General features: G+C 39.8%; 2 protein-coding genes across 12 annotated transcripts in view; one reads left to right on the forward strand and one right to left on the reverse strand.

The window, feature by feature from the left end:
• C11H7orf50 (chromosome 11 C7orf50 homolog) overlaps window positions 1-20,400 on the reverse strand; it is a 194,947-nt gene that overhangs the window by 83,844 nt on the left and 90,703 nt on the right. The gene's annotated exons all lie outside the window — the stretch shown is intronic.
• Window positions 1-20,400, forward strand: part of GPR146 (G protein-coupled receptor 146) — a 69,164-nt gene that overhangs the window by 32,808 nt on the left and 15,956 nt on the right. For 4 of the 11 annotated variants that reach the window (XM_044979112.1, XM_044979103.1, XM_044979106.1 and 1 more), the window contains exons 2-3: window positions 749-799; window positions 10,284-10,410. Coding sequence is in view for 1 of the 11 variants with exons in the window: in XM_044979102.1 (XP_044835037.1) it covers window positions 14,910-14,928 (19 nt within the window). In the remaining 10 variants the exon portion in view is untranslated. Of the gene's footprint in view, window positions 1-748; window positions 800-10,283; window positions 10,411-12,304; window positions 12,480-14,779; window positions 14,929-18,186; window positions 19,083-20,400 lie in introns of those variants that run through there. The other 7 variants (XR_006572347.1, XR_006572346.1, XM_044979104.1 and 4 more) reach the window with 7 other exon arrangements.

Consider the following 20,400-nt stretch of genomic DNA (forward strand, 5'->3'; position numbering starts at 1 on the left):
AGAATTCTAATCACTTTCCATTTGCAGACCATTAGGATTAGTGTGGCTTTGTCTACACTACACAGCTTTTAACGACACGGCCGTGTCGCTAAAAGTCGGGCAGTGTAAACACTTTTGCTGACAAAATACTTCTACCCCCTACAAGTGGGGTTCCTGTTGTCGATAGGAGAGCGCTCCTGCGGACAACGAGCTATTTACACTGCCACTTGCCACGTCAAAACTTTTGTCTTTCAGGGGAGTGGGGGGAGAGAGAAGCTTTTTTTAAGCATCTGTGAACAACAAAGGTTTTGTCGTTTAGTTGGCAGTGTACACAAAGCCTTAGTATCAAGCTATTTACAGTCAAGTGGATGCTAAGGAAAAATTACTATTATTGCACCATCCTTGTAGTCTGACTTGCAGGCAGCTGGTTGTTCAGAGGCTAATATGAATGGAAGCTGACTAATCCTAGTTGGTTTCCCTCTGCCTGTACTTTACGCAAGAAGTGCAAAAGTTAACTGACTGGAATGCTAAGCAGTTTCCTCTCTGTTATTCCTCTGGGTGTTTCCTTTTGAAGTGTAGCCCTAGGTGGCTGCTTATGCACAACTTTTCAGGTCACCTTAAAGTGACCCCTCCCCATCTTTGCAGTTGCTGAGTATAGAAACAAACAATTCATTAATTAAAACAAGTCAGTTGTATACCATTTCAGGCCTTCCTATTTCTGTTCAAATAATCTTTTGTGAATCTAAGATGTAGGTATTTTTTGTTCTAGGATTTCAGACTACACTGCAGAAAATGCCAAAATTTCATAGACTGAACTGAGGTAAGATGATTTGTATAACATATGAACAAGCCATGTCTGAAAAAGCCATTTCCCTTTACCTTAAAGGAAAAATGCATTTTACAATCTAGAAGCAAAAATTCAAACTCTAGAATAGGTCCAACTAGTTTCTAATATTTTCCTACTATATTTAGTTGATAAGTTAACCCTTCCCCCATCATACATACACACAAGATTTTTCACAGCCACGTTTCTTCTTCAAAGATGTAAATCCATATGTAAAGTTCATATGGACTGATTCACATTAGTCTAACTTGCGAATAGAAAGATGAGCCACTTTTATGCCAGAGCAATGTAATATAACAGTATTAAAACATCAAATACTGCCAGAAACAGACAGGAGTGGAGGAGCTTCGTTGCTGCCCTAAACGCCAGAGGCGTAATAGGAACATGATGATGATGAAACCATCAAACCACATGCCACTGTCTTCCAAACCTAACACATAAATGTTGAGTATACTAGTATCATATTGGTGGTTCTCAAACTTTTTCATGTTGTGGACCACTTCTTAAGACAAGCACCCCTTCTGGACAGCTCTCCAGATCTCCTAACTACCCTCAGCAACTATAGTGCTTGATTACAAACCCCCCACCCCATTAATTAATATTAAGACAGTAAGGAGAAAGGATTAAAATAAGGTTGCTTTAATGTGATGGCCATGGATTCTTGGTTAGATTCCCCCATTCCGACTTCATATATGGGCTGTTTATTTCCTTTCCCTGGCTAAACGACTTTACTGTCACAATCATTGAATTTCCTGTTACTGCAAACAGTCCAATTTTAATTCACACAGGTCAATTTGCAGTTTTGTTCCATTCTCCCTTCCTCTCAAATTTTAGTGCTAACAAGTGTAACCACAGTTGAAATTACACCACAGAGACACCTATCAGAGAGAGAGAGAGAGACATTAACAGACAGAATTTCCTGTTCAGCAGCATTCTAAGTAGCAACAGCATAACTTTTTGGATGACTTGTTTGAGAATTGCAGCTTTAACTCTATATTTCTTAGGTTTCTTTAACATCCTTGAAAAGGAATATGTACTCCCACCACTGAAACTTTAACATCTTCTTAAAGATTTGTGTGTGGACATTTTCTGCAAAAATTAGGAGATTACAACAGGGGAGGCTCAATCCTACATATTTTTAGGAAGAAGGGGGAGGAAAGACACTTTGGTCTGTTGGTCATGAAATCCTGCTAGCTAACCATAATCTTCAACCCACTGTCCTCATGCCACAGACTTCCTATGGTCCATAAAAAGGAGTCCCTCCCCCACCCATCTCTGTGGGTACTGCAGCACTCCAGGCTTCATAAAGGGAGATGACAGCAATGATGAGCCCCTCTCTTCTCCCCCAGCTTCAAGCACTTCTCCTTTCTCATTCCCCGTCCTGCCCCAGGATCCTGTGAAGGGAATTCTAGTGATTGAAGGCTCCCTCCACTGGTGCCAGTAATGTTCTCCCATCAGGCAAATATAAAAAAAAAAGGTTACCTTAGCAGAGGTAAATGCTGTAAGCACCCAGAGAACAACAGTGTTATAAGAAATAGCCAACATGGATTAGTCAAGAACAAATCATGCCAAACCAACCCAATTTCCTTCTTTGACATGGATATTGGCCTAGTGGAAAGAAGTTGATGTGATATATCTTGATTTCAGTAAGGTTTTGACACACATAACTTTCTCATAAGAAAGCTAGGGAAATGTGGTGTAGATGAAATTACTATAAAGTGGATGCAAAACTGGTTGAAAGACTGTACTCAAAGAGTAGCTATCAATGGTTCACTGTCAAACAGGGGGGATGCATCTAGTGTGGTGTGTGCAGGGTCTGATACTATTCAATATTTTCATTAATAACTTGGATAATGGAGTAGAGAGTACTCTTACAACACTTGCAGATGACACCAAGCCGAGAGGGGTTGCAAGCACCTTGGAGGAGAGCAACAAAATTATTAAAATTCAAAATGATCTTGACAAATTGAAGAACTGGTCTGAAATCAACAAGATGAAATTCTATAAAGGCAAGTGCAAAGTACTTCACTTAGGAAGGAAAAATCAAATGCATAACTAACGAAATGGGAAATTCTTGGCTAGAAAAGGATCTGGGGGTTACAATACATCATAAATTGACTATAAGCCAACAATGGGATGCAGTTGCAAAAAAGGCTAATATTATGGGGTGTATTAACTGGAGTGTTGTATATAAGACATGGGAGGTAATTGTCCTGTTCTACCTGGCACTGGTGATGCCTCAGCTGGAGTACTGTGTCTAATTATGGACGCCACTCTTTAGGAAAGATGTGGATAAGTTGGAGAAAATCCACAGGAGAGCAACAAAAATGATCAAAGGTTTAGAAAACATGACCTTTGGGGAAAGGTTAAAAAAATCTGGGCCTGTTTAGTCTTGAGAAAAGATGACTGAGGGGGAACCTGATAACAGTCTTCAAATATTTTAAGAGTTGTTATAAAGGGGACTGTGATCAATTGTTCTCCATGTCCACAAAAGGTCGAACAAGGAGTAAAAGGCACAATCAGCAGCAAGGGAGATTTAGATCAGATATTGGGGAAATTTTTCTAACCTGAACGGTAGTTAAGCACTGGAATAGGCTTCCAAGGGAGGTTGAGGAATCCCCCACATAGGAGGCTTTTAAAAGCAGTTTAGATGACACTTGTCAGGGATAGTGTTGGTATACTTAGTCCTCAGCATAGGGGCTGGTCTTGCTGACCTCTTGTGGTCCCGTTCTGCCCTACATTTCTGATTCTATGACCTGGAGCCTTAGGAGGCTTGTGGCTTCCCACTCTAGAGTCTTAAGATGTTCATATGGGCTACCAACATTCCTTAAGAAAAACACTAAGGCTGGAGGGGTGCACCAGAGCTTTAGGAGGTTCTTCAGCCCCAAATAAGGCAAATCAGGCTCTTTAGGCCCCTGCGGAACCAAAACAAGTTTAATTAGGCCCTAAAAAGTCTCAGAGGGGATGATGGGCCCCTAAGTTCATGAGAGCGACCAATTAGCACTAGGGGTTTTCCCTCAGAGACTCTGTCTCCTGACAGTCACCTCTCCATGCCCAGATCTCCTAATGTCTGCAGGAGCAGGACTTTCTTCTTACAATCTTCAGGAAGTACACAAGGAGGGACGATAAAGGGAGAAGGAAAAGGAGATTGGTTGAGGGGAAGGGGCATTTCCCTTGTCCCAACCTACTGAAGGTCTGCAGAAAAGAACCCTGTTAGCAATTGCTTTAATAAAAAGGACTAGTGTATTATATTATACGTGTTTGATTTAGCCCAGAATAGCTAAATAAACTGATTTAATTTTTAATGACATTTTTAAACAACAGCTAATATAATTACCGAAAGTATGCAAAAACAAAGAAGCAAACTGAAGCACCATTGTAGTCTCCAAATACATCTACACCAGTGCAGTGACCGAACAGTGAACTTTAGTAGATCCCTTTTAACCACTCAGATTAGAGATCAAATGCAAATAAGCCTATGTATAGGTTTTCTAAGTACAAGAGACAGAGATATTCATGTCTCTGGCCATTAGCACCACATCCACTTGTATGGAATGCAATAGGATCTTATCAGCTGCCACTCCAGCGTAACTGGAGATTGAAGGTTTCAAATTCTTTTAGGGATACAACAAAGGGTAAGGAAAATCTCACACTTTTAAGAATTATGCAGAAACATATTGTTGGTTATATATTAAATAATACTATTATTTAATCCTCCGCATAGAGGTATTTTATCTTTATATGAACCTGCCATACGTATTAAAGTGAATTCAAATTGTTTGCACGCACTGAGAGAGACGATAGATCTGTTCCTGAATTTTAAATTAATACTGGAATAGTTTATAGAACTATAAACCCTGTCAGCCCTGGCTTTCACATTTATCTTGAGCAGACATACTCATGTTTAGTAATTAGAACGAAATTGCCAAATTCAAAACAAGGCTTATTTCCATTGCTGTAGTTAGCAATACAAGGTGTTGTCTCTTTAGTAATAATATGAGTCAGGAATGTGTTGTATTATGAGTAATATAAAGCCGTGTCAAGGTGCAGTTTTGCATACTATGGATTATTTGCATTCCATAACTATGAAATCCTTATCTTGCATAGACTGAAGGGTGGTACTTTGTTAAAAAATATATATAAATATATGTATGCAATTTTCGCCAGTTGTTTATGCACATCAAGAGGAAAGATTGTTTTTGTGGTTACAAACATGAAAAGGTCACTATCACTTTTGCTGTGTACTTGGAAAAACACTAAAGAGATATGGGTTTGCTTTTAGTGGCATTTGAAAGCTCTCCAGATAAGAAAACTAAAAGGTGGAGACGGATCTAGATTAGCACTGATATTTTAATATGTGATAACTATCAAATGTGAAATCTGATGTCAGTCATAAAATGTTGATGCACGCATGAACAAAAATGATCATATCTATTTTAATGTAACTCCAATTAGGTTTTTCCATGTTAGGAGTGTCCTAGTGTGAGCATCCTAAATTGTTTTTCCAGTTAAAAACTTTTAGAAGAAGCTTCCTGCTTCAAAAGTTAAGAGTATAGCACTTCATTTTGGGCCTGATGCAACTCAGGGAAATAATCAATGCGAGTATTTCCACTGATTTCAAACAGAACTGGACTGGGTCTTCTTATTGCAGAATCATGCAACAACACCTCTTCATATCAGAGATAGGCACGAAAAGATTTCAATTACCAAGGAAACTGATTTAACAACTCTAAATAGAATGGGGTTTTATGTTTGATTACCTCCCCCACCCTCTTTTTTTTTTTGGAGCTGGGGGGGTGTGGAACAATGGATGGGAAGGCGGGGGGCTGTTACTTACTCAAGGTTTTATGCTGGGCCAAATCCTACTCCCCTTACTCATGAAAACTACCAATGAGTGTGAATTTTGCATGAGTGAGAATAGCAGGATTTTGTCCATTGGTGGCAAAGAGCAAAATATTTGTGTATAGCACAGACTTTTCTAATAGAACCTCACCTATCCATCCTCCTCACTCCTCTTATCTAAACACATGGTCATGTCCCTCAAGTGTGTCAGGAAGGTTCAGAAGTTTGCAAGCCAGCTTCCTAAGCTAGCTGGCTCAACAGGACTGAGGGTTCTCACACTATCAACAGGGAAACTGGCTGGCTTTCTATAGTAGAGGTGTAGATCCTAATGGCTTCAAATATTTGGATAGTCAAAGTTGCAACGTATGGGGTTTTTTTGGTTGGGATTTTTTTTTTGTTTTATAACAATTTTATAACAATTTTAATTGTTTGGTAGCTGGAAAAATGAACAAAACCCCTCAAATATACTAGGTTATAAACATATAGGAAAACAGTTTCTGCTCTTAAGATCTCACAATCCAAAACTTGCAAATTAGTCTCATTCATCAGAGCCAGTTTGCAATCTCAATTTCAATTTTTCTTACATTAATTACCAAATTCATTATATGGATATTTTTATGACTGGATACTAATTAATATATTGAATACTCACACACCTAATACAAATTAATTAACCAGACCTCAATAGATCCAAATATTATTATATTTATTATTTTTCTTGTGCTTAAACAATGATACTGAAAGATATTATATTGGAAAAATTAGATAAATATCAACTAAGAGCATGAACACTATTGAGAAGTACCTCCATTCAGCTTTCCATACGTGTCAATAACTCCCATTGATGTTTGTACACGTTATACACATGTAGCAATGACACTATTGGATATCCACTAATTTACTAATGTTACACAGGTCAATGAAAATGTAATGTATTTCAACACATGCACTTGAGTAAATATAAAGTTATATTGCAGCCACCACAAAAATATTAAACAACTAAGCCCTAGTTTTTCTTTAGTCTGCTGATGAATTCAACTAATTTAGTCATTTTTAACCTAACTCAGCAGATATAGGCTATTGTATTATATAGATTATTAAACATTTCTTAAAAACCTAATGTTTGAAGTTTATTTATCATACTTGCATGAACAAAACCAAAGTCCATACAAGATTGTTTTTATTATTTAACATTTGTATACAGAATACACACCTGACTTTTCCACGACTATATCAGGTCTGCTGATACTCCAGAAGTGACTTCATTTGAACCATTCAATGACTTCAGCTTCATTTGAGCCATTACAATGCACTTAGTAGTCAAGGTTCTGCTCTAATCAAATAAGACTTTTATGCTATCCACATTACTTCTAACTAGAAACATGCAACAGCTTTATGGAATCGTCAAAGGGGACTATACCAACGGCATTGTTATATCTCATACTTTAATATTACTCAAGCGAACATCAACAAAATTGTACGTTTGACTGATAGTATTCCTAGAAATTAAGGGTAAAATTTATGCTGATGAGGGTCCACAAAGCTCTAAGAACCACTCAAGCCCTGTAATGCTTCTGCTTGGTGGAGATGTGGGTGGGGATCAGGGGTATGTTAGGGTACATTTACCCTGCAAAAAAACCCCTGTGACGGTGAGTCAGAGCCCGGGTCTACAGACTTGGGTTCATGCTATGGGGGTAAAAATAGCAGTGAAGACCTTCCCCCATGGGGTGGAGCTTGGGTTCTGAAACTCAGCAAGTGGTGGTGGGGATGTCTATGCTGCTATTTTAAGCTCTGTAGTATGAACCCAAGTCTGCAGACCTGGGCTCTGAGGGGTACGTCTACAGGGCAAAAGAAGCCCCTGTTAACAGCAAGTCTCAGACCATGGGTCAACTGACTTGGGTGTGCTACGAGGCTAAAAACAGCAGTGTGGACGTTCCTGCTCAGGTTGGAGCTCTGGCTCTGAGACTCTCCCCTGTTGCTGGGTTTCAGAACCTACACTGCTATTTTTAGCCCCGGAGCACAAGCCTGAGTCACTTTACCTGGGCTCTGAAACACTCTGCCAGGGTTTTTTGTTGAAGTGTAGATGTACCCTTAGGCCTTGGCTACACTTGCGAGTTACAATGCCATAAAGCAGCCCCGAGCGCCCTAGCTCACTCCCCGTCCATGCTGGCAAGGCACGTAGAACGCTCTGACTCCACAGCTACAGTGCTGCTGGTACTCCACCTTGGCGAGTGGAATAGCGTTTGCTACGCCCCCGCTGGAGTGCCGCAGTGCCAGCGTGAACGAGGTGTTGCGTTACTGCACTGTGATCAGCCTCCGGAAATGTCCCATAATCCCCTTAAGTCAAGTCGCCACTCTTGTCATTGTTGTGAAATCGGCAGCAGGAATGCGGAAATGCCCTTTCAAAGCTGTTTCGGTGAAGCCGGCTGCTTATCAGCTCTGAAAAAAAGCAAACATTTACTGTTTGCTTTGAGTGAGTGAGAGAGGCGGGAGGGGGAGGGGAGTCTGAACTTGCAAGACAGCATGCTGACACACTCAGCACCCCAAAACCCCACTCTCTCTCCCCCACACATACACACAACACACTCCCTGTCACACTCCACCCCCACTTGAAAAGCACGTTGCAGTCACTTGCATGCTGGGATAGCTGCCCATAATGCACTGCTCCCGATGCCTCTGCAAGTGCTGCAAATGTGGCCACGCCAGTGCGCTTGAAGCTGTCAGTGTGGACAGACTGCAGTGCTTTCCCTACTGTGCTCTACGAAGGCTGGTTTAACTCACAGCGCTCTACATCTGCAAGTGTAGCCATGCCCTTAGTGTGCAAAGCAGCCTCAGAGGAGCTCCGAACAGGCTAAAGTGAGAACTACTGGGGCATGGGACACAGGATCCTGCCTTAACTGAGGCACAGGGTGGAGAGACTCCTATAACACAAGCTGTGGCCACTATTCCAGCTGTAGAATAAAACATGCCAGGGAGCCTTGTGGTCTGGCTAACGGATGGAAGGGGGAGAACCATTGCATCCCTCAACCCTTACATTTGTTGTTGCCACAAAGCCCATTTACTGAGGTTTATGAATTTAGAATTTCACCAGTAAAGCATATTTCACATTACATTTTATAATCCCTAAACCATCATGGGTGTTTTCTCAACTGTAAATCACAACAGATCAAATATTTGTGTGTTTCAAAATACAAAATAAATGAAATTCTATCCACATAATGGGCTAACTGCCAAAAGTATAATTAATATATAAATATAAAATTGTACCAGCCATTTTAACAATAGAAAAATCATCATCCAGAGGTGCTGAACCTTTCTTACTCCATATAAATACAACTCTGGGGGAAAAAATGTGCATCTTATCTAAGAACTTAACAGCCAACTAACAATAGAGCATATAATGGAAATGCTGACTGACATAACAGCAGCAGAGCTCCCAGAGCCACTATACTATTCTATAGATTATAAATGAAAAATGATGGAGTCATTCTTTTACCTTTTCTAATGTCTAATCTCCTCAATAAGCCACAACATAATTTAATTAGGCAATTGTGGTTTACCTGTAAATACTGCTAAACAATATACAGTTCTGCTTTTCAGTTGTTCACTCTAGGTTGATTTAAATGTCTTTTGTATTTTGAAGATTTATCTTACAAGATAATTTAAGAATAAAAATAAGCAACTAATGGTTTCAAGAACTGAAAAAATACATTTTGGGCTCAATCTTACTCCCACTGGCATTAATGACAAATTTCCCATTGACTTCAATGGGAGGAGAATCACTCCCTTCTTCTGTTAATAAAAAGTTGTGTTACACATTGCTGCTTATTGCTTGGGGGAGGAAGGAGAACCTACATAAATTAAATTGCTCATTATGGTCTGAAGTAAAGGCAAATTATTTCAGGGTCATCTGAATCCAAGCTAAATAACTGAAATCAATGTACAATACACACTTTATTCAAATGCAACTCATTTAGATACTTAAAATCTCATTAGTTTAAAATAAAAAAATGTTTATAACATTGAATGAGCAATTGATATAGTCTTCTTTAGTGATATCTTGTTATTAAAATCATGCCATATTCTTGGTGAATGACTGAAAATGTTCCTAGAACATGCCATATCACAGCAGTATAAACCACTGTACATATGTTTTAAAGACCGCCCTAAATTAGAATGGCTCTTATTTTCAGCCCTAACCTTAGTTATGCTCTGGATCCATTTAGTATTTGCTTTATGCTATGTAATTGTATTATAGGTCTAACAGTTCTCAAACCAGCATAATGCTTTTTTAATATGTACTTTAAAAAAACCCACAAAAGTGTACATGATTGTGCACACTGTTACACAGAATAGGCCTCAGAGCAGCGATCAGACCCCATGATTAATGCTCCTTAACCCTCCTGACTTAATCACTTAGAGATATCACGGTGGAGGGGTTGTTTTTGTAATAAACCTCTCAGCCAATCAGAGCATGCAGTTAAAGCTTAAAGGATTATACGTGTGTGTAGTGTGGGGGGAAGTCACATGTATATACAGAGTTCAGTAACACTAACAAGAGTGGTGCAGTGGAGTCAGCGTTCTTTTTCTAAGCTCTGCTATTGTTTATTCTTAATAGAGAAATGAGACATCGGAGGTTCTGCTGAACTTATTCTGAAAAAGGTTCCAATACCAGCAAAATGTTTCTGCCTGCGATCAAGAAACCCATTTGCTACAGCCTCAAACAACAGGGTCGTGCTTACCGGGTGAGTTTTTGACAAGTTCACATTGTAGCTTGCTCTCATTTTTCAAGCAGCCTGCATAATAATTTAGGTAACACAAACACAACTCTGTAGAGCTGAATAGTTTCTTCATCAGAAGACAACATGCAACGTATATGGTGCACCTCTAAAAAGAGAAACCATATTTTTAAAATGTGTGCATGTTGCTGCTTTTATTATGGACTGTTCAAAGGAAAATGCTACAGTAGACTCTCTTGTGTGCACATTAATCCTCATTCATTTTCATGGTATTAACCTTGATTTTTCAACTATTGTTTCTTTTCATTTTTGTACAATTTTAAAAGATAAAATTCATTATATCCTTATTTTTTTATTGTTTATTTTAAATATGGAGTTCTGCCAGCAGATAATTTAGTCTGTTTGTTTATTCTTTTAACAAAACAGAAAAAATACATCCCCTGAAAAACCAGTATACTTACTGCAAAAAAAATGTTCCTTTTTTACATAATATTTTATTCACAGCTACAATAGCAAAAACTACAGTAAACTGTACTGTGAAATATAACTGGAAAGTGGTTGAAAGACATTGCAATATACTACATTCAGAAACAAAACCAATTAATCACCAAACCAATTATTAACCTGCTTTTTCATTTACTCTGTATTACAGCAGAAAGTAAGCCAGAATGAAATTTCATCACAATACAAATTTGCTTAGTACTTTCAGCAATAACAAATATAAACTATTTCAAATATTGATTGTCTTTTTTTTTTTAAGCTGATTAGGTATATATACTATGCTCATCACCGTGTGTATTTTCTTATTGCACCTAACAGAAATTAGGCCCAGCGTACACTAGGGCTTTAACTGTCAGTTGAACTTTAGGATTCTCTTTATAAATCAAAGAACCAAGAAAAAAGCGACAAAAATGCTATTTCCTTTGTCACCATAACATTCTTGTGATGCACTCTGTTGGCCCAATTCAATTTACATTAGAGTCAAAAGAAAAGTCTCCCACTGAAATCAATGGAAGTTGGATTGGTCCCCAAATTAGCCAAGGAAAATGGCAATCAAACATTTTGAATAAGATAATTCCTTTGAATTTCTGTTTCTGATCTGTAATAATGACCTTTAAGGAATGGAAAAGAGAATGGTACATATTTTGCAAAAGCTAAATATAGGCCCCAATCCTGCATATGCTTAAATTTATGTTCTAGTAGTCCCCATGTCCCTGTTGCTAACTGTGGTTCAGCACGGATATATATTTTACATCCGTGCGCTGTGTAAAAACAATTTGTCATCCATTGCAAAAAACCTGGCTGTGTGATAAATTAATTACTAGTCAATCTAAAGACTACAATGTAATTGTAAGTACTGGTATTTATTTCACTGCTGATCATTTCATTATTATATATTTGTATTGGGGTAGTATGTAGAAGCATCAATCAGGGTTTATGGCCCCTTTGTGCTAGGCACTGTAAACAAACAACGGAAAGGTCCCTGCCCCAAAATCTTGCAGTTTAAATATACGAGAGAGAAACGAAACATACAACAGATAGATGGAGAGAGAACAAGATAACAGTGAGACAATTAATATAGGTGGCAACTGCCTAGCCATTATCAAATGTTTTGTAGCCATCTCAGCACAGCTGAGTTTTTCAGAGAGAAGGAAGAATAATGTTGTGGCTTTTTATGGAAAGCTTTCCCCATGCATATGGGGTGGCATTCAAGAAAGCACAGAAATACTTACAGGAAAATTCGACTAGTCTCTGTTCTGTACAGCAGCTTGCTCAGTACAATCTCATGGTATAGTCTTATTTTTAGCTTGGTGTAGAGACCTTTGTTTGACTAGATGTTGTCCATCCTTCCAAAGTAGTGTTTGCTTTTCCTAATCTCATATTAATATCTTTATTGCAGACACCTTCAAATGTCATCACGCTCCCCAGATAGCAGAATTCTTCTTTCTGTTCAATTTCTCTTCCAGCCACGTACACTTTTCCATCTGTGGTCCAGTTTCCTACCTTCATAAACTTGGTTTTTCCTCAGCTTTTACTTTCAATCCAATTTTTGCTTCATTCTGTTCTACCTCTGATGTAAGGGCCTTACTATGTCGTTCCATGTCATACTTAATAAAACAATACTGTCGGCAAAGTCAAGGTTGTGTAACTCATCTCCGCTAACCCATTTGACACTGTCTACAAGGATCACTTGATTATCTAGTCTATTGTTAATGCCAAGAGGACTCTTGATAACGAACACTCTTGTCTAACTCCAGTCACAATATCAAACCACCCACCCAGGCCTGTATCTGATCTTACTGTTCATCTACTCCTTATTATGCTGATCAGCTTGTCTGGTGTCCCATAGCTTCTATTTCACACAGTCTCTCTGTGGACACTAATTAACACTTTCTTAAAATCTATAAAGTTGATTAAAATGGTGTGATGAACTGGGGTTCTGTCTGTACCACTTCTTACTCATAAATGATTTTATGACATTGTAATATGGAAAGTATGGCTGTCAAGCAATTTAAAAAAATTAATCACACTGTTAATAATAGAATACCATTTATTTAAATATTTTTGGATGTGTTCTACATTTTCAAATATATTGAGTTCAATTACAACATGGAATACAAAGTATACAGTACTCACTTTATATTTATTTTTATTACAAGTATTTGCACTATAAAAAAAACAAAAGAAATAGTATTTTTCAATTCACCTAATACAAGTACTGTAGTGCAATCTCTTTATCATGAAAGTTGAACTTACAAATGTAGAATTATGTACAAAAAAACTGTATTCAAAAATAAAACACTGTAAAATTTTAGAGCCTACAAGTCCACTCAGTCCTACCTCTTGTTCAGCCAATTGCTCAGACAAACAAGCTTACATTTGCAGGAAATAATGCTGCCTGCTTTTGTTTACAATGCTACCTGAAAGTGAGAACAGGCATTCTCAGGGCATTGTGGTAGCCAGTGTCGCAAGATATTTACGTGCCACATGTGCTAAAGATTCATATGTCCCCTCATGCTTCAAACACCATTCTAGGGGACATGCGTCCATACTGATGACGGGTTCTGCTCGATAACAATCCAAAGCAGTGCGGACCAACGCATGTCCATTTTCATTATCTTTGAGTCAGCTGCCAACAGCAGACGGTTGATTTTTCTTTTTTGGTGTTTCGGGTTCTGTAGTTTCCGCATCGGAATGCTACTCTTTTAAGACTTCTGAAAGCATGCTGCATGCCTTATCACTCTCTCAGATTTTGGAAGGCACTTTATTAGATTCTTAAACCTTGGGTCGAGTGCTGTAGTGATCTTTAGAAATCTCACATTGGTACCTTCTTTGAGTTTTGTGAAATCTGCAGTGAAAGTGTTCTTAAAATGAACAAAATGTGCTGGGTCATCATCCGAGACTGCTGTAACATGAAATATATGGCAGAATGCAAGTAAAACAGAGCAGGGGACATACAATTCTCCCCCAAGTCGTTCAGTCACAAATTTAATTAACACATTTTTTTTAATAAGCGTCATCAGCATGGAGGCATGTCTTCTGGAATGGTGGCCAAAGCATGAAGGGGCATACGAATGTTTAGCATATCTGGCACGTAAATGCCGGCTACAAAAGTGCCATGCAAATGCGTGTTCTCACTTTCTGGTGACATAAATAAGAAGGCGGCAGTTTTGTGTCCTGTAAATGTAAACAAACTTGTTTGTCTTAGCGATTGACTGAAAAAGAAGAAGAACTGAGTGGAATTGTAGGCTCTGAAGTTTTACATTGTTTTGTTTTTTAGTGCAGTTATGTAACAAAAAAACCCTACATTTGTAAGTTGCACTTTTATGACAAAGATTGCAATACAGTACTTGTATAAGATGAACTGAAAAATACTATTTATTTTATCATTTTTACAGTGCAAATATTTGTAATAAAAAATACACATTTTGCTTTCAATTACAACACAGAATATAATATACATGAAAATGTAGAAAAACATCCAAAGTATTTAATAAATTTTAATTGGTATTCTATTGTTTAACAGTAACAAAATTAAAACTACGGTTAATTGTGATTTTTTTGAGTTAATCGCCTGAGTTAACTGCGATTAATCAACAGCCCTAATGGAAAGCCTATATGTATGTGGATCCCCCAGGAGTTAGCAGAGTTGTGTCATCTCTCTGCCAGGTCCAGAGACAATGGTGAGTGATCAGCACTCAATGATGGGCTATTCAAAGTTAAACACCTTCGGACAATGGGTTTGTTCTAGCTGGGGAAAGACACATCCTCCTCTTGCCTGAAAGAAGAGGGGGGTTGAGAGCAGTGGAAAATTACTAAAATGCACAACAAAAGAAGCAGGTAACCCCAGCAGCAGTGTATAAAAGCACAGCACTGGGAGCAAGGGCCATTTTTCAACTGATTAAGATGAGGGAGGCTGCTTGCAGGGGGCTGGGTAGGCAAGGGAGTGGAGGACCCTGCTTGCCTGGCTGCAGGAATACAGATGAGCCCCCCTCACCCCTCCCATGGACTCCCAACGGAAGGGTAAGCTAATGAGGGACATTGCGTATAAGATGTTTTTATTGTTTTGTCTGATCTGTACTCTTCTGTGCTTTACATGATTAAATATAAAAGAGCATAAATATGTTAGATTGTACGAAGAGTGTGTGTGTGTGTGTGTGTGTGTGTGTGTGTGTGTGTGTGTGTGTGTGTGTGTACTGCTTCACAACTACTGCATGCCCCTGAGAATTAAATTGTAAACTAGAAGTTTCACATTTTTGGGGTGGAGTTCTGGGAGGGCAGTGTGTCTGAAGGGTCAGTGCTATGCCCAGAGAGGCTAGGTGGCTGGACAGCCGGTTCCAACTCTCAAGAATGATGCCAGATAGAAGGACTGTGCTCTGAGATTGTGCCTAGGGACCTTGACATTGGGGCAGTGGCTGGACTCCATTCAGGATGTAGGAGCTTGAAATACCCTGGGGATTTGGAATGGCAGAGGCTTGGATTCCCCTCCCCTGAGTGTACAGGAAGGGACAATCTGTAGGATCTTGACAGACTGGATTTTGCCAAGTCGTAGCTTTTTTGATGATCTATGAAAGAGTAAATATCTGTTCATGTTAGCTACCTACCGTCATGCTGAATAGAACGAGGTAGCAGTGGATGAAATATTACAAGAAGAACAGGCTGGATTCCGTCCAGGTAGACGTAGGCATACAGAGCCTGATCCAAAGCTCTCTGACATCAGTAAGAATCCTCCCACTGACTTAAATGGGTTTTGGATCAAGCTCAAAACAGTTTACAGTCTAATAACAGCTATTTTTGCATGTGCATTAAAATGTTACCCCATTCCCAAAATATTAAATTTAAATACACTAAAATAGTATTCAGTCACAGCTGGAATTATAACATGAAATAAATACATTCACAACTGACCTCATAATGGCAGCTAACAGTATCTATATTCTAGATACCTGGCAAAATTAAAGATCACTCAGTGTCCAAAAAACCAAAGCCCTAAACAAAACGCTCAGACTTTTTCTGACAACTAACAGGACAACAATTTTATATACAACAGACATGGTAAGTTTTAAGTATCAGAGGGGTAGCCGTGTTAGTCTGGTTCTGTAAAAGCAGCAAAGAATCCTGTGGCACCTTATAGACTAACAGACGTTTTGCAGCATGAGCTTTCGTGGGTGAATACCCACGAAAGCTCATGCTGCAAAACGTCTGTTAGTCTATAAGGTGCCACAGGATTCCATGGTAAGTTTTAGAGTCATTTCATCATTGGTATTCTACTTCTTCAGCCAGCAGCTGAATTTTCCTTCCAGACCTAAACCAAATCAAACCGGTTATCTACCAATTTCTATACCCATTATGTGGAAAACAAATACTGTTTGTATTGGTGCAGTTCCTGGAAACCTTTATTCAGTGCTGCGTCCCTGCAGGCTGAGGGTGGAGAATGAGTCTATTTCACAACAGGAATCTCCTATGGAGCCAGTGTAATGCACTGCTGGTAAGTCACCAGGTCAGCTTTCACTTATTTTATCGATAGGAAGTGGGACAATATAATGGTTTTCAGGAAAACCGCCATCTGCACCTCCTGTCAGTTTTTGCAACTGGCAGCAGAACATCCACTGGAAATGGCTTAATAATGCCAAGTTTCATCAGTGTTTCCTGTCACAAATTCTAAGCACAGGTGAATCTAACAAAATGGAGATTGTATTAAGAAAGAACTGTTTCCACCATGCCAAGTCACGGGGCTAAATTTAATTCTGGTGTAATTTCAGTAGAGTTATTGGACCTGCAGCTTCTCACACTAGGGTTGAATTTGGCCCATACTATCCAGGATAGAAGTAATTTTTGTCAACTCTGATTGCAAGGGGTCGAGCTACTTTAATGCAGCAATGTTGATTTAAAGGGCCAGAAGCACAGTGGACCTAAGGCGGCTTCCTGCCCATCCTTGCTCCATGCCACTCCCGGAAGTGGCTGGCACAGCACGTCCCTGTGGACCCTGGGTTGTGGGGGGAGCATCCAGCGCCCCGATTGCTGACTCCGCAGCTCCCATTGGCCAGGAGCTGTGGCCAATGGGAGCTAAGGGGGCAGTGCCCGTGGGCAGCAGCGAGCGTGGAGACCTCTTGGGCCCCCCACCCAGAGGGGTGTGTGTGCGCCAGTTGTTTTGGGAGCTGCACTGCTCAAAGTAAGCACCGCAACCCTCACCCCCTCCCGCACCCCAAATCCCTGCCCCAGCCCAGAGCCTGCACCTCACACCCAAACTCCTTCCCAGACCCTGACCCCAAGCCCCCTCCTGCACCCCAACCCCCTGCCCCAGCCCAGAGCCCACACCCAGCACCCAAATCCCTCCCAGAGTCCTCACACCTCCTGCACCTAAACTCCCTCCCAGAGCCAGCTCCCCAAACCCCCTCCTGCACCCCAACCCCCTGCCCCAGCCCAGAGCCCACACTCCTTCCGCACCCAAACTCCCTCCCAGAGCTCACACCTCTTCCGCTCTCAAACTCTCTCCCATAGCCTTAGGCAGGTGTATGTGGGGCACACAGGACTTGGACCCATTCTGGGCACCACAAAAAATTATACAAACCTGCCTCCTCTGCTCAACAAGTAACTCTTAAGTATGACGGAGATTCTGAAATCTGGCCACTCGTGCTGCCCCATAAAAAAAAGGTGTGAATGGTATATTTTACATGGACAGGATTCATCAGCTTCCTTTTACAGATGAAATGAAAACATTTCAGGGCTTTAATCCTGAAATTTCTTGTAACTTTCTGTGCTTTCACAAATTGTATCTTAGTATTTCCTTGTATTTTGTGATCTTGATGTACCCATTCCCATTCTTATTTTGGCTTTGGCTTCATAAAAGGTAAAATATTTTCTCTTAAAAGCAATCACAACTACTCTATGCGCTGGCATTCTGTGGTCTGCAAGACTTTTCAAGACAAGATGAAAACTGTGTTAGTTTAAATGTCAATCAGATAACAAATGGTCCCAATGACTGATACATAGAATAAGATTCTGGTTTTTAATACGTAATGACCCAAATGGTACATTATTTTCAAGAAGTCAGAGTAAATTGTTTGACTAAATACTTCCATTACATATAATAAGCCAAATTCATCAACAGGCCTAAATCTGTCGAAGTTATTGCTAAACACATCATTATAGGAGTTAATTCTTTTCTAAGTTGCTTATCTTTCTCTGCTTCTTTGTTAGGTCTATAGGTTCACTGTATTTCATATTAAAAGAAACTTTGATTTATGTTCAGCTTTGAATTTCATATGCATGTATTTTAAGGTTGAAGATATGGAGTGCTCCACAGCAAACAGTTTATGTGACATACTGGTGCAGCATACAGGAAATTCTGCAGTGGGTTCATTTAAATTTAAAAATGGACGTTTTTACTGACCCAAATATGAAAATGAACACTACAAGATATACAACAACCTTTCTGTTATTCACCTTGATAGCAAAGTACATTCCTTTTATGCTGCCTCAGCTTCTTAGTTTTCAATGTACTGCAGAATTTTGGACTGACGGCGAGTAACTGCATTGGAGAAAATGTTTGTCTGGGGAAAAAGCAGCACCCAAAAAGGCATGGCAGGTGGATTGGGATGGTAGTATAATGGCAATGACTGGATATTCCTGTTAAATGATCAAGAGTGAAGTAATCAACAATGTTGACATTTAAATAGTCACTTCTTGTGTTCCAAATGTTCCTATTCTGGGAAAGGCTATTGCGTAAGTCGTCATCATGTGAAGTTTGTTTAGTTTTCTTGCTCTACACTGCTTCTAGTCATTATTACGCTTTAAGATATAAATTATGTTGGACTATACAGTGTGGAAATACCGTAAGTACTACAGAAGTGACAAATACTTTACAATACTTTTTTTTCCTTAAGACAGTTTTGAAAATAAAATGCAATAAATCTTTGTGAATAAAAAAAAATATTTTTCCATTTCCACATACTAAGTAAGTTCAGACTTGTTGGATGGGTATCTGTATTCACTGTGCAGAGATTGCTTACTTGAACGAACACCGGTTTTGTTTAACTTGTATTACTGGTGTTATTTCTTTAGATTTGTACAAAAATAAACCCCAAGGATCTCCAGTATTGCTGCAAAAAATTGTTAGGTCACAAAAATGACATGTTGCATATGAGGTATTCAAGTCTGGAGTGTGCTCTTTTTTGTGGGGGAGGGGGACACCTCTCAGGGCTGGTCTACACTAAGGGGAAAAATCGATATAAGATACGCAACTTCAGCTACGTGAATAACGTAGCTGAAGTCGAAGTATCTTATATCGATAACTTACCCGTCCTCACGGCACGGGATCGATCTCCGGGGCTCTCCATATCCACGCCGCCACCGCCGTTCGCGGTGGTGGAGTTCCGGAATCGATATAAGCGCGTTCGGGGATCGATATATCGCGTCTAGATGAGACGCGATATATCGATCCCTGAAAAATCGATCGCTACCCGCCGATACGGCGGGTAGTGTAGACGTAGCCTCAGACATTCTGAATGGAAGAGGAGGCGCAGTCACCTCCCCACATAGAATCATAGACTTTAAGGTCAGAAGGGACCATTAGGCTCCATTGAGTTTTAGTGTTAAATCCAAATCGGAAAGGTACAGATGACTGGTACCCCACCATACTGAGGGTGTAGGACACGTGACCTCCCCACGTGTCTCCTCCCTGCCCCAGCCTGGGGCCCCCATGCTCTCCCTGCTTCCTTCCCACCCCACATTACCTGGATGGGGGTGGGGACGCCATCTCCTACTCAGCCAATGGCCAAGTTAATAAAACATAATGGTGTTTGATGGAGTTAATTCATACAGAGTCACCTCTGCAGCAGCTGCTACTGAGCAACTGCAAAGGGATGCTGCCAATGGTAGCATAACCCCTACAGGAGCCATATTGACAAATAGTATGTAAGTAAATAAATAAATTGCCATCAGAGTCATTTGGAGAGCAGATGTCCCTACTGGATGGCTTCTACCGCCATGGATTTGGGATTTTTCCCCACAACTCCCCAGAATCCATAATGTTGGGATGTCTCATCCCCAGACAATTCAAACAGCCCTCCCATCTCCTCCTGAAGGCATGCTATGTAGGAATCTCACCAGGTTTACCTAATGGCTTTTTCCTGTCCCTGCTCTCCTCTCATGGGTTTCTTAAAGGAAAAATATAAGAAACAAAAATACACAGACTTGTGTCCTTCAGTTCCAAAATACATAACTTCCCCCTCACCCTTCTGTAAAAAAAAAAAAAAAAAAAAAAGGAGCAGAGGTTGCAGTGCCTTCCTTTAGGAAGAAGCTCTTAAGTAAGGATCTCACTTTTTTTCCTAGCCTAGGCCATTTGAGTAAAACCCATTAACAGAAATCTACTTTCCTATATGCACCCTTAAGTTGAGTGGGCTGCCAAAGATCTGATCTCAGCAGTCAGAAAGAGATCAGAATGGTATCCTTTCAATCATGTTGTCTTCTCTGTTTTTAAGCATGAAATATTGG

This window comes from Mauremys mutica, chromosome 11 (genome assembly GCF_020497125.1).
Source record: "Mauremys mutica isolate MM-2020 ecotype Southern chromosome 11, ASM2049712v1, whole genome shotgun sequence".
Lineage (NCBI taxonomy): Eukaryota > Metazoa > Chordata > Testudines > Geoemydidae > Mauremys > Mauremys mutica.